This window comes from Jatropha curcas, chromosome 5 (assembly GCF_041381405.1).
Source record: "Jatropha curcas cultivar XTBG-Jc1 chromosome 5, XTBG_Jcur_1.0, whole genome shotgun sequence".
Taxonomy (NCBI): Eukaryota; Viridiplantae; Streptophyta; class Magnoliopsida; order Malpighiales; family Euphorbiaceae; genus Jatropha; species Jatropha curcas.
In genome coordinates this window covers 19,227,845-19,242,932 of record NC_143155.1, presented here as the reverse complement: position 1 = coordinate 19,242,932, position 15,088 = coordinate 19,227,845, and the positions used below count along the sequence as shown (strand labels likewise).

Genomic DNA, 15,088 nt, shown 5'->3' with positions numbered 1-15,088 from the left:
TAACTACTATCATTGAATTAATTTAGTAAGCATTTTTAATTTTCTTAATATTTTTCTCTTATATTTTAAATTTGTTTGACTTGAAAGAAAATATTGTTTATAAATCTAGAAAAAAAAAGAATTATATATTTCTGTTTGGGTCACTATTTAAAGTTTCAAAAATTTGTATACATGTGCATATATTTATTTCTCTAATGTACTAGGTAAGTAATACCGTCATTATAACCAAAGTGATTGCCATTATTAATTTAGATCATCTTCTTATTTCTTTTTTTTTTTTACCTTGCAGTAAAAAATAATTTATTATTATTTTTCATTATATTTGTATATAGATATTGATTTGGGTCGAGGGCATGGGTTGAAAATTGAGTGATGATTTGATTTTCTTTTTGGGTACCTATTGGAGTTTTAAGAATCTACATTTATAAATTAAGGACCAAATGATTAGGTTTAGGGATAGAGTTGATATTTATTTTGAGACCATTTTCATTATAAAAAAATAAATTTAGTACATAAGATGTAACATTACAAGTAGTTTGTACCATAAAATCCAATACAAATTAAGTAATTGTTCTTATTTTAATCTAAATAAAAACTTATGCTTTAATATTATATAGATAATATAAATTAGATATTATATTTAGTTCAATAGAAAAATGAAATTATATTTTAATATTGTAAAAATTTAAACGATGTAATCTTATCAATACGTAATATCACAAAAAATAAATGTGTATAAATAATGAGTAAATATAGAACATGATAATGTGCAATGTTCGTTATCAAAACTAATATATATATATATATATATATATATATATATATATATATATATATATATATATATATATATATATAGATTTTTATTTTTTTTCAAATTGTTTTACTTTTTTTTTTTCTCTTCTTTAACCAACCAGATGGTTTTTTTTTTTTTTTCCATTTCATTCTAGTATATATTAATTTAAGTATAGATATTATTCGAAAACTATATAATAAATATATCGTATAATATTTTATTTTGTCCTTGGAAAAATATTTTGTGAAGCCACATATTCAAGAATAAGTATCTATTTCTCCAAAGATTTAAATACGAACACTAAAAATTTAATCTTCTCCGTCGCTAGAAAGAAAAAACATAAAAACGAAAAACTATGATTAGGTTAGTTACGTTTGTAAAAAATTAAATTGATTAGATTATATTGCGATTTGTAAAAAGTTCAATTGAATCAAATTGATTAAATTGTTCTTTAGTTTTTTTTTTTTTTTTTACTTTGAGCTTAGTTTTTAGATTAGAAGAAATCAAATTGAATAAAAAGATTTTGATTTTTTTTTATAAAATCCAAAATCAAATAAATGTGTTAAAAATCAAAATGAATAAACTAAAAAGATGGAATTCAATTTATTTAAATGAAGTATGCTCTTAATTCTTACCCTATTCATCTCAAAACATAAACCATTTAAAGGTTTTTATTCGAGAGTTAAATGAACCAATTAATTCCCTTAAATTATATAAATAAAGGTCTAATACATGAACTTGATTAGTGGGATAAAAAATGTCATATTTGACTTTTTTGGCTAATTATCTCTTGAATTTGTAAAAAATGATTAAAAGATCTAATTTTGCTTTATGATCCAATTTAACCCTTGAACTTATTTTAATTTTTATAAATTAATAATTGATTTAATTTAACATAATTAACTTTTTATCAATTTTTGTCTTACACTAAGAATATTCAGATTAAACATTTTCAACACTTATGAATATAAATTTAAAATTCATAAAAATATCATTTCTTGTAATATAATAAATTTCTAAACATGCATTATAACTTTAATTTATTCAACATGAAAATGTATAGATCTCATAAGCAATAACCCAGTAATGGAGGTTAATTTTAAAATATTCAAATTAATACATATTTATAAACTCAAAACTATCAATCAAAATAAAAAGAGATACAATATACTTCATATATTATTTTTATATATTTTATAATTAATTAATTTTTCAATGAATTAGTCAGCTCGATATAATTACAATTTTAATAAATGTCTATATAATGACTTCACATTGTAAGTATAGTGAAAAATTAGAAGTTAAATTGACTCAAAATATCAAATATGATTTTTTTAATCATTTTAAATAAGTTCAGGGGTTAAATTACGTTAAAAATAAAATCAGATTTTTTTAATCATTTTACACAAATTCAAGGGCTAAATTGACTCAAAAAGTCAAATATAGCTTTTTTGATCATTCTAAATAAATTCAGGGACCAAATTGAAATTTATTTCTAGATTATAATAAAATCAAAGAATTCAAAATCTAGTGTAATTTGTGAAAATAATTATTATATTCAATATAAGTAAAAGTAAAATTTAAAAAAATTATTTATTACTCAATTAAAAACTCAAAACCTCTTATATTTTGATAAAATAATAAATAATAATTTAAAATTTTTATATGAGAATTAAAAAAATAATTAATTTCTTTAAATTATAATAAAATTGAAAAATTCATCTCACAAGTTAGGATAATTTATAAAAATAATTATATATATTTTGAGATAAAATAATTATAACTACTTATATTTTTCGAGTGAGGAAGTAAGAGACCCAGAAAAAAAATAAAAAATAAAAAAAGGAGCATTCGATATGATAACCAAAGGCCCCCTAAAAAAGGGCCCAACAACGTCTTTGACCTATCTTCTCGTTTTCACATCCACGTGTCTTTTCCTAATGCCCAGCCCAACCCAACCCCCACCATCCTACTCTGGGTGTTCCAATCAAAACTCAGCTCAAAGTACATGATACAAGTTTCGAATTTTATTCTTTTAAAAAAAAAATAAAAATAAAAACGGAATAAAAATAAAAGGAAATGGAAGGATCTAGAAACCCTAGCAAAGCCCTCTATATAACCTCCATTTCACCAATCGGGCATCCTCACTCCCATTGCCTCTCTCTTTTTGAGTCTTCGTCTTCGTTTTTTGAAAAGTCTTTTATATTTAGATCTATACTAGAGAATACAGTAATCCAACAATGGCGGAGACAGAGACGTTTGCTTTCCAAGCAGAGATCAACCAGTTGCTGAGCTTGATCATCAACACCTTCTACAGCAACAAAGAGATCTTTCTTCGAGAGCTTATCAGCAATGCCTCCGATGTGAGTTTTTCTTTCTATAATTTCCTATTATTTCGGTGTAGGAAGCATCTCTACATTTCTTGCTTAGGTATTCGGTAGATATTATTATTTTGTTTTCCTATATTTGTAAATATGCGAGCATGTCTCTATCTCTGGTTTAGGTGTTCGATAGATATTTTTTGATTTGTTTTCCTACATATGTATATATATGACTTTGATGTTAGGGTTCATTTTCTTTATGTTTATGCGTAGATTATTTATGTTTTGATTTTTTTGTTTTTATTTTCTTTGACATGAGGTATTCTTGTTTGTTTATGGTTTGGAAATTGTGTATGTACTCACCCTATTTCGATGTTTACGGTTTAGGAATTGTTTATGTACTAACTCGATTTCGATTTAGTTGTTGAATGTCTGGGGGTTTGATTTTGTTTAAATTTCCATTAAAAGAAAATTCTTGTTGCCTGTTGGTTTTGAGTAATGAATGAGGATTCTAAAGAAACTATAGGATGATTATTACTTGTTTTAGTTTGTCAGATTTTTGTAGTATTAGAGTCTATTTGTGGATGGTTCTTCGTTGCCTGGGGTTTTTACACATGTCAATTATTACTTGGTCTAGTTGAACATGGTTCTTTTTAGTCTCTGTTTTTTGGTCTTAGAAGTGTTTGGATATATGTTCTGATGTTAATTCTTCTATTTTTTTTTTTCATTTCTGGCTTTTAGGCTCTGGACAAAATTAGATTTGAGAGCTTGACAGACAAAAGCAAGCTTGATGCTCAACCGGAGCTCTTTATTCACATTATTCCTGACAAAACCAACAACACATTGTCTATCATTGACAGTGGGATTGGTATGACTAAGGCTGGTAAGTGTCACTAAGGCATATTTATCTACTTTGTTAGATGACTTGTGTTCTTTCATTAATTACTTCCTGCGTATTAATTTTATATTTTGGTGCTAATGACAGATTTGGTAAACAATCTTGGTACCATCGCAAGGTCTGGAACTAAAGAGTTTATGGAGGCATTGGCTGCTGGAGCTGATGTGAGCATGATTGGACAGTTTGGTGTTGGTTTCTACTCAGCATACTTGGTTGCTGAGAAGGTTATTGTGACAACCAAGCACAATGATGATGAGCAGTACGTATGGGAGTCACAGGCTGGTGGGTCATTCACTGTTACAAGAGATGCCTCTGGCGAGAATCTCGGGAGGGGTACAAAGATTACCCTTTTCCTTAAGGAGGACCAGCTTGAATACCTTGAGGAGCGCCGTCTCAAGGATCTGATCAAGAAGCACTCTGAGTTTATCAGCTACCCGATTTCTCTCTGGATTGAAAAGACTACTGAGAAGGAAATTTCTGATGATGAAGATGAGGAAGAGAAGAAGGATGAGGAAGGTAAGGTTGAGGAGGTTGATGAAGAGAAGGAGAAGGAAGAGAAGAAAAAGAAGAAGATCAAGGAGGTGTCTCATGAATGGTCTTTGGTTAACAAGCAGAAGCCCATCTGGATGAGAAAGACTGAAGAGATCACTAAGGAAGAGTATGCTGCTTTTTACAAGAGTCTTACTAATGATTGGGAGGAACACTTGGCTGTCAAGCACTTCTCAGTTGAGGGCCAACTTGAATTCAAGGCCATTCTCTTTGTTCCAAAGAGAGCTCCTTTTGATCTCTTTGACACAAGGAAGAAGCCCAACAACATTAAGCTCTATGTCCGCCGAGTCTTTATCATGGATAATTGTGAAGAGCTAATTCCTGAGTATCTTGGATTTGTAAAGGGTATTGTTGATTCTGAGGATCTTCCTTTGAACATTTCAAGAGAGATGTTGCAGCAGAACAAGATTCTCAAAGTTATCCGCAAGAACTTAGTGAAGAAGTGCATTGAGCTTTTCTTTGAGATTGCTGAGAACAAGGAAGATTATAACAAATTCTATGAGTCATTCTCTAAGAATCTCAAGTTGGGTATCCATGAGGACTCCACTAACAAGACAAAGCTTGCTGAGCTGCTCCGATACCACTCCACCAAGAGTGGCGATGAATTGACGAGTCTCAAGGACTATGTCACTAGAATGAAGGAAGGTCAGAGTGATATCTATTACATTACTGGTGAGAGCAAGAAGGCTGTTGAGAACTCCCCATTCCTTGAGAAGCTGAAGAAGAAGGGATATGAAGTCCTTTTCATGGTTGATGCTATTGATGAGTATGCAGTTGGTCAGCTCAAGGAGTTTGAGGGGAAGAAGCTTGTCTCTGCAACCAAGGAGGGTTTGAAAATTGATGAGAGTGAAGATGAAAAGAAAAGGAAGGAAGAACAGAAAGAGAAATTTGAGGGTCTTTGCAAGGTTATCAAGGATGTACTGGGAGACAGGGTAGAGAAGGTTGTAGTTTCAGACCGCGTGGTTGATTCTCCTTGCTGTTTGGTCACAGGGGAATATGGGTGGACTGCTAACATGGAAAGAATTATGAGAGCTCAAGCTTTGAGGGATAATAGCATGGCTGGATACATGTCAAGCAAGAAGACAATGGAGATCAACCCTGAGAATCCTATCATGGAGGAGTTAAGGAAGAGAGCTGATGCTGACAAGAACGATAAGTCAGTGAAGGATCTTGTCCTGCTGCTATTTGAGACTGCTCTTCTTACCTCAGGGTTCAGCCTTGATGATCCCAACACTTTCGGCAACAGAATCCATAGGATGTTGAAACTTGGACTGAGCATTGATGAGGATGCTGGTGAAGGAGATGCTGACATGCCTGCACTTGAGGATGCTGATGTTGATGCTGAAGGATCCAAGATGGAGGAAGTTGATTAAGCAAGTTATCTGATAAGAACTTTTTAACATTATCTTCGGTGGTTCCTCTTTTATTTTTTGTTTTTGTTTTTTGTTTTTTTTAACTTTATTATTATAATATGTTATAATTGCGGTACTGTTTTAGTGGTTGGGTATTTTGGATAGTTTTGGTGGAACTGCCTTGGATGGAAAACATTATAGCTCTTTTTTCATTTATCTAGTAAGGGTTCAAACGACTTTGAGTTGCTTAGCTGGTGGCTGGTGCATAAGCCTGCTACTTCAAGGCTGTAACCAAAACTTGTTTAATTTTCTTGCCTGCCTTCTTCCAACAAGCATTAACTTCCCAGTGGGGATCTTGCTTTGGATTTTGTCCTCTAAGTATACTCAAAAAATGAATAGTTCTAAACAGATTACGGAAAAGATTACACTTGAATCCTTTATGTATAATTTAAAAATGAAAAATTTAATATCAACCACTCTTCTTTCAAAAGGTCAAAAATATAAAAGCTGATATTCATAAATTTCAATTAAAAAGGTTGTGCGAGTTAAAATCAAAAGAAACTGGAATGATTTTTGTAATTTGCAAACATATGTGTTTGATTGATAAAATGAGTAAATATGAATCAGCAGTTTAAATTCAGAGGCATTTATTTGCACTTATTTTTACTTTTTTTTTTTTTTTTTTTTTGAAAAGGAACATATTTTTAATTTATTTGAAATTATTTAATTAATTTTTCTTATTTTGATGCTAAAAAAAGGGGGGGTGACCTTCCAACAGTTAAAATAGAACTTTCACCTTGACGTGGTGCAAGCGAGTAATTTTTGATAACACTGAAAGTGGAAAGGAGAAACATTGGAATAACCAGGGTCCGGGATAATCATTGTATGGGCAAAGTCGTCAAAACACAATTCCTACGGGAATTGTTCGAGTATAAATATCGTAGTTTCATATTGATAAACTCTGATTATAATAGAGATCTATCAAGTAAACATTTCTTTAAAACCAAACAAAGAAAACAAAAATAGGCGACCTTGCACCCAATATGTAAATCTTTCCTGAAAGATTCAAATATTTCCAGAAAACCTTTCATTATTACACCAAAAACGTAAATCATTTACAAATGAGACTAGAAAAGGGATTTTGTGGATGCATGATGCTCGGCTTTCTTGAGGGTGCGGCCAGGATCCTCTTTTGACACAGCTTTCCGTTCTGCATTTGAATTTTCCAACCATTTTTCCAGAAAGGCTGCTTCTGCAATTGAAACCCATGACGTTCAGGTCACAAAGGAGACACCGTGTCATTGCACCAGGGCAAGGAGCCCTTTCATGTGATTGCTTCTATCTAAATTAAATGATGGTTCATTTTGTTGGCTTGCTCCACGTTGTCTCTGACGTAATAGCATTTCCATAGTAGACCTGCTTTGATGCTTCATCCCAATAAGCCTACATATCAAAATAAATAAATTTGGAAAATCAAAGAAGCCATAGAAACTGCAAACTTTGAAATTGAAACATTAGCCATCATAATAGATTAGGGTTTTAAAGCAGCCAACACTACAATAAACTCGCTCAAATGTTTGCTCGACAATTTGAGCTGCCATTCTCAACTTACATTTAGGTCATGCTTATATAAAGCTTAAATAGGGAAATGGTGTGTGGTCCATCCTTGCATCCACTACCATAATGCAAATTAAAAGACATCGGCTATTAATGATCCCAACCAATTAAAACACTAGGAAGGAGAGAAAATCAAGTGAACCTATGCATTTTTGCATGTGTCCTTTCTCAGGCCTCAGAGGATAATAAATATAAAAGTTCACAGCACATATTCCTGATTTGTTGCAAACAAGTTAGTTACACACATAACCTAGTGATGTTCCGCATGAAACAAAATGCCAAAATATACCTGCCAACCAGATGGAAGTCCCTTTGAAAGCTCTGCTAAATCAGGTTGCTTGTTTTCCTCAACAGGGGATGGTGTGCGTGCAGCTTCCTTGGCTGCTTGAGCTCTTCTGCGTTTAACTCGCTCACGCCTGTAAGGGAAAAATGTTAGAAAATCAGGAATAAGAAACAAACTTACATTTGAATACAAGCAATTATACATAAATGTGTGAGAGAAAAAGTGCACATAAAAGCAATATAAAATGAAATGTAGACGAGGCAAGGAGATGGAACTGTAAATCTCTTGCTCTCTCTCTCTCTCTCTTGAAAAATGCAAACAGGAAGAATTTCATAGTGTTTGGAATAAATCCATTTGCAAATGAATTTCATTAAAAAGAATTAATTTGTAGATGAACTTCCATATTTGAATTAACTATAGCTTTACTACCCCTTATATGTAGACTTAATTTTAGATGCTTGTACCATGTTAAGTTTACAGTTTATTTGCAAATTATATTCATTTTGGTAGAATTTACTTCAGGCACAACCAATTCTGTACAATTAAAAATGTAGAATTGAAACTGAATTTTCGTTTACAACAAGCATGAAAATGTGGATTGAATATGAATTCCAAGATAAATTTATGAACTAAAGGCTGAAAATATTAGGAAAACATACCAATCACCGCCTAAGGGCTGAAAATTGGCATTATCCTTGGCCTCTCCACTGGCAATTTGTTTAGCATGCCATTCCTGCAATAAAAGGAATGTCAGGTAAAGAAGGCACTGAAAGCAGTAAAAACTTATGAATTATATGCAAAGAATTGCAAACCTCAATTTCCCTTTGTCGTTTTCTCTCTAATATTTCATAAGCATTTTCAGGTTCATCTTCCTCGTTCTCATTCAACTCTTCTTTGGCCGCTTTCCACTAAAAGTAATACAAAAGGGATTTAATTAATTGTACACATATTCATGTGAACACTAGAGAAGACAAGTGCTCAAAGCAAAGCAAGAAAAAAGGGGTTAAAAACATACCTTGTCCACCAAACTTGAAACTTTCTTATTAGACCTCAGTGAAGGTGCAACAGCAACTGCCCGCTTTTTACTTCGTGTAACTGAGCAAAAAACAGAAATTAAATGAGCAACAGCACATTAATAAGCTAGTAATAGTTTGCAATAACAACAGACCTGTCAAGTTAACATTCATGTTCTAGACTTTAGAGGGGTCTCTTTGAATATATCCAACTGGGTTGCAGGGCATTACTTTTCAGCATGTGTTTATGTTCTTGTTTTTATTTGTTTTTTGAGTTATGCAAGAGGAAGGTTCCATATCCTCCGGTCTACTCCCATTTCTTTCTTTCTCAATAAAGTTTTTCTTATTGATATTCTGTTTCACTGGATTTTCCTTATTCGATAATGTTTCTAGAATATCAAATAAATCACGTCAATAGAACACTCTAAGAAATTGTAAAATAAAAATTAGTGTTTATCATGTGAGGAACAATAAAGACAAAGTGGAGTTAATGTGAAATATCAATAAGTTGAGTGATCTAGAACATTACAAAAGATACAGAATAAATTACCTTTAGCTTGACCCTTAGCAACTGTTGTTGTGGCAGGTACAGCTGCTGTAGCAATATTGGTTGAAGGTGCTGAAATGTTATCTTTCCCATCAAATGTTTCAGGGGTTTCAGTGATGACTGAAGTAGAAGCCAACCCAACCGATCTCGTGACTGTCTCACCAGTAACTGCTGAAACATCAAATTTCAAATTTGACACTGTCCCTGCAGCATCGTTAACACTTCCAACTTGATCAGAAGCAAAAGTATCATAATTTACAGGACCAGCAGTTTGTAAAGCAGAAGATTCTACACCACTGACGACAGGCATAGAAGGCATTGACCCATCTTGAAGATTATAATATGCTACTTGCTCAACAGAGCTCACTATGATTGGTGCAGTTTCAGCATAAGTGTTGGTAACTGCTTCATAATAAAGTGATGCATGGGGCAGACCAACTTGACTTCCATCCACATGTCCATAAAAATTAGTGCTTGGGATAGTAACATCGTGTCCATGATACTGGAAATTAGAATCTGGATAGGACAAGTACTGTTGTGGGTAAGGCAGAGGTTGACTTGTCTCAGAATAAGGTGGAAGTGGAGGATTTAATGACTCAGGAGGAGCATCGGGTGGAGGTGGAGGAACTAGATCATTGTCAGGAGGGGGTGGAGGAACTTGATAACTATCAGGAGGTGGCGGTGGAATCCAGTCCTCTTCTGGGGGAAGTGGAACAGTTGACTCCTCTCCAAGTGCCACAGTAGGGTACACTGCAGGTGTATTTGGCCGACTCAATTGCTTGGCTGGAGCAACAGCCTCGATGATTGAAGCATCTCTTGAAACTGTGATACTTGATGGAACTCCATCTTCAACTTCCATGTCAACATCCATGTCAACATCTTCCCCAGGGTGGAACACAGGCTCTGCAAGTGCAATTATTCCATTCTCTTTTTCACTACCCAAAGCAACACTTTCCAAATGTTCATAAGGGATATGTTCGGTGTATATAATTTTATGAGGATCATTGCGTGAATCATTCTCAATATTTGTAGCAACTTCTGTAAATTCAGATTTCTGGCTGTTCTCATGTACATCTGTGTCAGAATCCTGTCCCACACCTCCCTGAGATATTTCCTTCTCTTTGCAAGAAGTACCAGTGGTTTTCCCAACATCATCATCATCATCCTCCGTTTGCGCAGACACAGCAAGGTGGTAAATTTCATTGTTAATGACATCTTCTAATTGTTTAAGCTGCTTCTGAGAATGGATCCAAAATGGAAGCAAAGATGAACCATGAGAAACAAGTGACTTAATATCGGAAAGTCTGATATCTACTTCTAAAATATACTTGGACATCCGTTCATGACATTGCAGGCGACTCCCATATCTGCACATATTTTTAGATTAGCAAGTGAAAGAACTGTTAAATAAAAATAATTAATAAGGTTTTTATAACATCATATAAAATCTAAAAGCAAAACAACAGATGAAAAACAGAGGCAAAGCATAAGTTTTCTACCCTTTCAATGACTTAAGTCTCTCCATCAAACATTCGCATTGTCTTATGAGATTAGTTGAAAGATCCTTCCCTTTCTCAACTTCATTGTCGCTTACCTCACCAACTACACTATGGTTACTCTGTGATTCATTTTGGTGGACATCAACTGAATTTTTGTCTTCCAAGGATTCATTTTTACATCCTTCAATCCCTTCATCAGTTGGGGGCCCATTTCCGTGCACTTCTTGGCTTTGATGCATCAAATTGACACCAGTTGCGCCAGCTATAGTAAGTGTGGCAGAAGAATTATCCAATTCGACGCCTAATGATTCATTATTATTCACAACAGTATTTTCTGCACTTTCTGTGAAATTAACTCTCTGGTCAGAGATTGGTAGAGTTGTCTGAGCCAAAACATCAGGTACTTCCCATGAAGTTTCCCCAGTTTCAGTATTCCAGTAATAATATTGATTACTCTCCTCATGCATAACTATCCTCCATCCTAAACTCACATCTCCAATTACTTGTGTATCAGGAGTTTCAGCAACAGAAATTTTCTTTGTAGAATCAATTTCTTTGTATTTATCAGCAGATGCAGCAGCATCACTTTCTTCAGATTCACTGCCTACCACACTCTGAGAAACACTAACTGGAGTAGAATCTCTCTCCATTCCCTGTTGTTCAGTCTTGGGAGCAGCATCTCCAACTGTATTGGCATCTACCTCTTTTATTTCATTTGGTGGTTCCTCCTAGCAAAAGTGAAGCATTTTTTAGCATTGCAGGCACATGGAACACACAAACAATGAACATATAAGAGTTTAAAGGAAAGATAAGAAGAAAAAAAGGATCAAGGGTGTGGTCAATTGCTTGAACATTGTAACTGGACAAAATCAATATCAGACTAAAAGTAAAGAAACAGACACTGACAACTTCACAGATGTGATAGCAATCAGATTCTGTTCTAAAGGATGAATTAGAACACAAAACACTGCTGCATTGATGGCAATGCCAGAAACTTTAATAGGTTAATTATCATGTAATGGGTAACAGCTAGTCGTTAACATGATTACTGAACTTCACATGGTACTGATAGAGGCATAACAGCGAAATCAGAGATGATCATTCACCAGGTCTTATAGCCAACAGTGTGATCCCGCAGTAATAGCAACAATTTCCACTTCCGCTCAAGAACTTGACACCAGTTAATATTCATAAGCGCATGTGCATGTACTAATAAATATGTAAGCAGCAGAGATCTGAGCTGTTAAGCCCTAATCATGACCATTTACAGAGATAAAAAGCATGGCCATGAAATACATCTACTGGCTGAGCATTGTAAACATGCTTGCTGTTGGTTCAAATGGCTTAAAGTAATCCCAAACTTCACATTTACAACCATAGATATTTTTCTCTGCGTCTTCACATTTACATCGCCGAATTACCTGATCAATAGGGTCTGAAGGGGGATTTTCTGCAACAACATGGTCTGACCTTCCATTTGATTCCTCATCCAACTCATCATCACTATATTGCCCAAGTAACATAAGAGGATTCTGCGGTTCACCTGAAGACAATATGTTAGAATGTCAGATACTAAAGAACTATAATGTTATTCTCTTAGCAGTAACTATATATATGAAACTAAGCAAACAGATGCAATGGAATATTCAAGAATAATAATGTAGTTTCTGCCAGAAAAAAATATAAAGAGGAGGACAATTTTCAATAATTTGACAATAAATCCCAAGGAGAAATTAGGAATCATTGAACAGATTCACCTGTCACAAATCAAAGAAAATGTCAGTGAAGGCATAAAGCAAATAAAGCCAGAAACATACGAACCGATAGAAAAATATTCCAGATGAAATCTCCAGAATGCTTTGATGTTGTCAAATAGCGGATTAGAGAGCGGAAGTCATTCAAAAATTCACTGTGGCAGGGCCCGACCTGGTCTGATCTGTATATTCCCATGACCACAGCCAATCTAAAATCTGAAAACAAATACTTGGAGGCAAACAACATAACATGCCACCAAAACTCATGCCCTCTCTACATAATCCTTTTGAAGAGAACTGACGGAACCCACCTGAAGATGATGGTGAAGTGGGTAATCCAGCACGATTTGTCGGATACATGTCCCCTCCAACGTCGCCATTCACAGAGGAGCCACCCAAATCTCCTAGAAAGTATAACAAAATGCTCATACAGTTATCAAGTAGCATGTCATGACACTACCACATACTTTGTCAAATGAAAAGCTACCAAATTAACATATCATGAGGAAGTCATTGACAATAATCGATAGGCATTTATGAAACCATTGGCCATTACTAACTATAACACGTAAACTTCCAGCACATAAATCATAAGCTAATTCAGTGACTGATATCACTCTCAATACAAATTACTTTTTACCCAAAAAACGTAATTAATCCACCTCCAGTCCTCAGTCAAAAACTTAATAATAGAATTCAAACAAAAAGGAAATATAGCCAACTAAATTAAAATCTTAAATATTCACTTGTAAGACTCCAATTTCAGAATTCTTAGTATTTCACCCATGAGCAAGGAATTCCAGCTACACTAGCAAACAATCACAGCCAATTCAACAATAATCCAACGGCGGTGCTTCTTCAACACAGAATAGAATAAACAAAACCCTAAACTTTTATTGACGAGCGAAGCTTAAGAAAAATCACCATAAATCACTATAAATCATTTACACATCACTATAAATCACCATAATGGAAGACGGAGAAGCTTAAGAAAGTAAAATGATTACCAGGATTCCAATAACAAAACCCTAGCAAGTAATATAACATACAAAGACAAAATAAAAATAAAAAATAAAAAAAAAGGACCGAAGGTACCATACCAGAGGGTTCCGCGAAGAGATCGAGCTTGACGCGACGGCCAGCGTTGCTAAGAGCTGCGAGGCGACGGCGCTCTTTCCTCTTCCCCATCGATTAATGTCAGTGGATTTCAATTTCAAATTTCAAAATTTCAATTTGATGATTTGTTATTATTATTATTATTACTATTACTATTATTAGGTTTAACAGATTCTTCCTTGTTCACGCTGTATTGGAGTTTGTGTTTGAATTGAAAAGCTGCTGCCATGAGAAATAGGGCCGTCTTCTTTTTCTTTACCGGAAAAACTAGAAAATAAAAAATAAAAATTTTTCCGCGGTTTTACGTAATGGGCTGGTCTGTATAAAATTGGACTTACGGAGGTTGTAATGAACTGTTTTCAAGATATACAGGGATGTTTGTTCAACGTTAGCAGGTGTAAATGGTAATCACGAATCAGTTACCACTCGGGTGAAACTTGAAATTACAGTTAGACGACAAAATAATAAAGATCTCACACAGACACACACAACATATATATATATATATATATATATATATATATATATATACACACTAATGTTAGAACCTGCGCAATGCCCAGAGTAATATTAAAAAATAAAATAATTTTTTATAACTTCGATATAGACGTAACACGAAAATTAGACAGTTGAACACAACATATTTAACTCGCTTAATATCATAAACATATTAAGTGGATCGTGTTGACCTATATAAAACTCGTATAATATTATAAATAAATTTGTTTTTATGTCATTGAAATGAGAAATTAAATTTTTTTTTTTGTGTTTATAATTTATTATAAATAATTATTTATTTATTTGAAATATTAATGTATTAATTATTTCGTGTACTGTATCCTAAGTATGGATGTCCTGTGTTTATGCAACCTAGCTCCTGGCATATGAGACTACTCCATACACTAAGCTAATCAACTAAGATTTTTTTATTACCAATAAAAATAAAGTTTTTTTTATTTGCTTTTGTGTCATTGAAATAGGAAATTTAGTACTTTTTATTTTATGTTTATTATAAATGATTGTTTATTTATTTGAAATATTAATGTATTACTTATTTAGTGTAGTGTATTTTAAGTGAGTGAATGCGATATATTTTTTAAAAATTATCGTATCTCGTACATTCCGTATCTCGTGTCCCGTTTCCGTGCAACTTAGCTCCTGATATATGAGACTACTCTATACACCAAGTTAATGAACCAAAGTTTTTTTATTACCAATAAAAAGTGAAGTATTTTTAAATATTTTTTGCGTCATTGAAATAAGAAATTAAGTTTTTTTTTATTTTATGTTTATAATTTATTATAAATTGTCATTTATTTATTTGAAATATTAATGTTTTACTT

General features: G+C 33.2%; 2 protein-coding genes across 3 annotated transcripts; one reads left to right on the top strand and one right to left on the bottom strand.

The window, feature by feature from the left end:
* The first annotated feature begins 2,929 nt into the window (after positions 1-2,929).
* LOC105639131 (heat shock cognate protein 80) lies at positions 2,930-6,152 on the top strand. The gene is made up of 3 exons (XM_089722074.1): positions 2,930-3,159; positions 3,859-4,000; positions 4,103-6,152. The coding sequence occupies exons 1-3, from the start codon at positions 3,037-3,039 to the stop codon at positions 5,935-5,937; spliced, it is 2,100 nt and encodes a 699-aa protein (XP_089578200.1). The 5' UTR covers positions 2,930-3,036; the 3' UTR covers positions 5,938-6,152.
* Positions 6,153-6,895: 743 nt separating this feature from the next.
* On the bottom strand, positions 6,896-14,058 carry LOC105639129 (WW domain-containing protein). 2 transcript variants are annotated; one of them, XM_012223079.4, is made up of 10 exons: positions 13,730-14,058; positions 12,941-13,033; positions 12,297-12,418; positions 10,876-11,603; positions 9,380-10,743; positions 8,832-8,911; positions 8,629-8,724; positions 8,476-8,549; positions 7,823-7,949; positions 6,896-7,359 (listed from the first exon to the last, which is right to left on the bottom strand). In XM_012223079.4, the coding sequence occupies exons 1-10, from the start codon at positions 13,815-13,817 to the stop codon at positions 7,276-7,278; spliced, it is 2,856 nt and encodes a 951-aa protein (XP_012078469.1). In that variant the 5' UTR covers positions 13,818-14,058; the 3' UTR covers positions 6,896-7,275. The 2 variants fall into 2 exon arrangements, with proteins under 2 accessions (XP_012078469.1, XP_020536973.1); XM_020681314.3 differs by lacking the exons at positions 12,941-13,033; positions 13,730-14,058 and adding an exon at positions 12,697-12,836.
* Between the last annotated feature and the right edge of the window lie 1,030 nt (positions 14,059-15,088).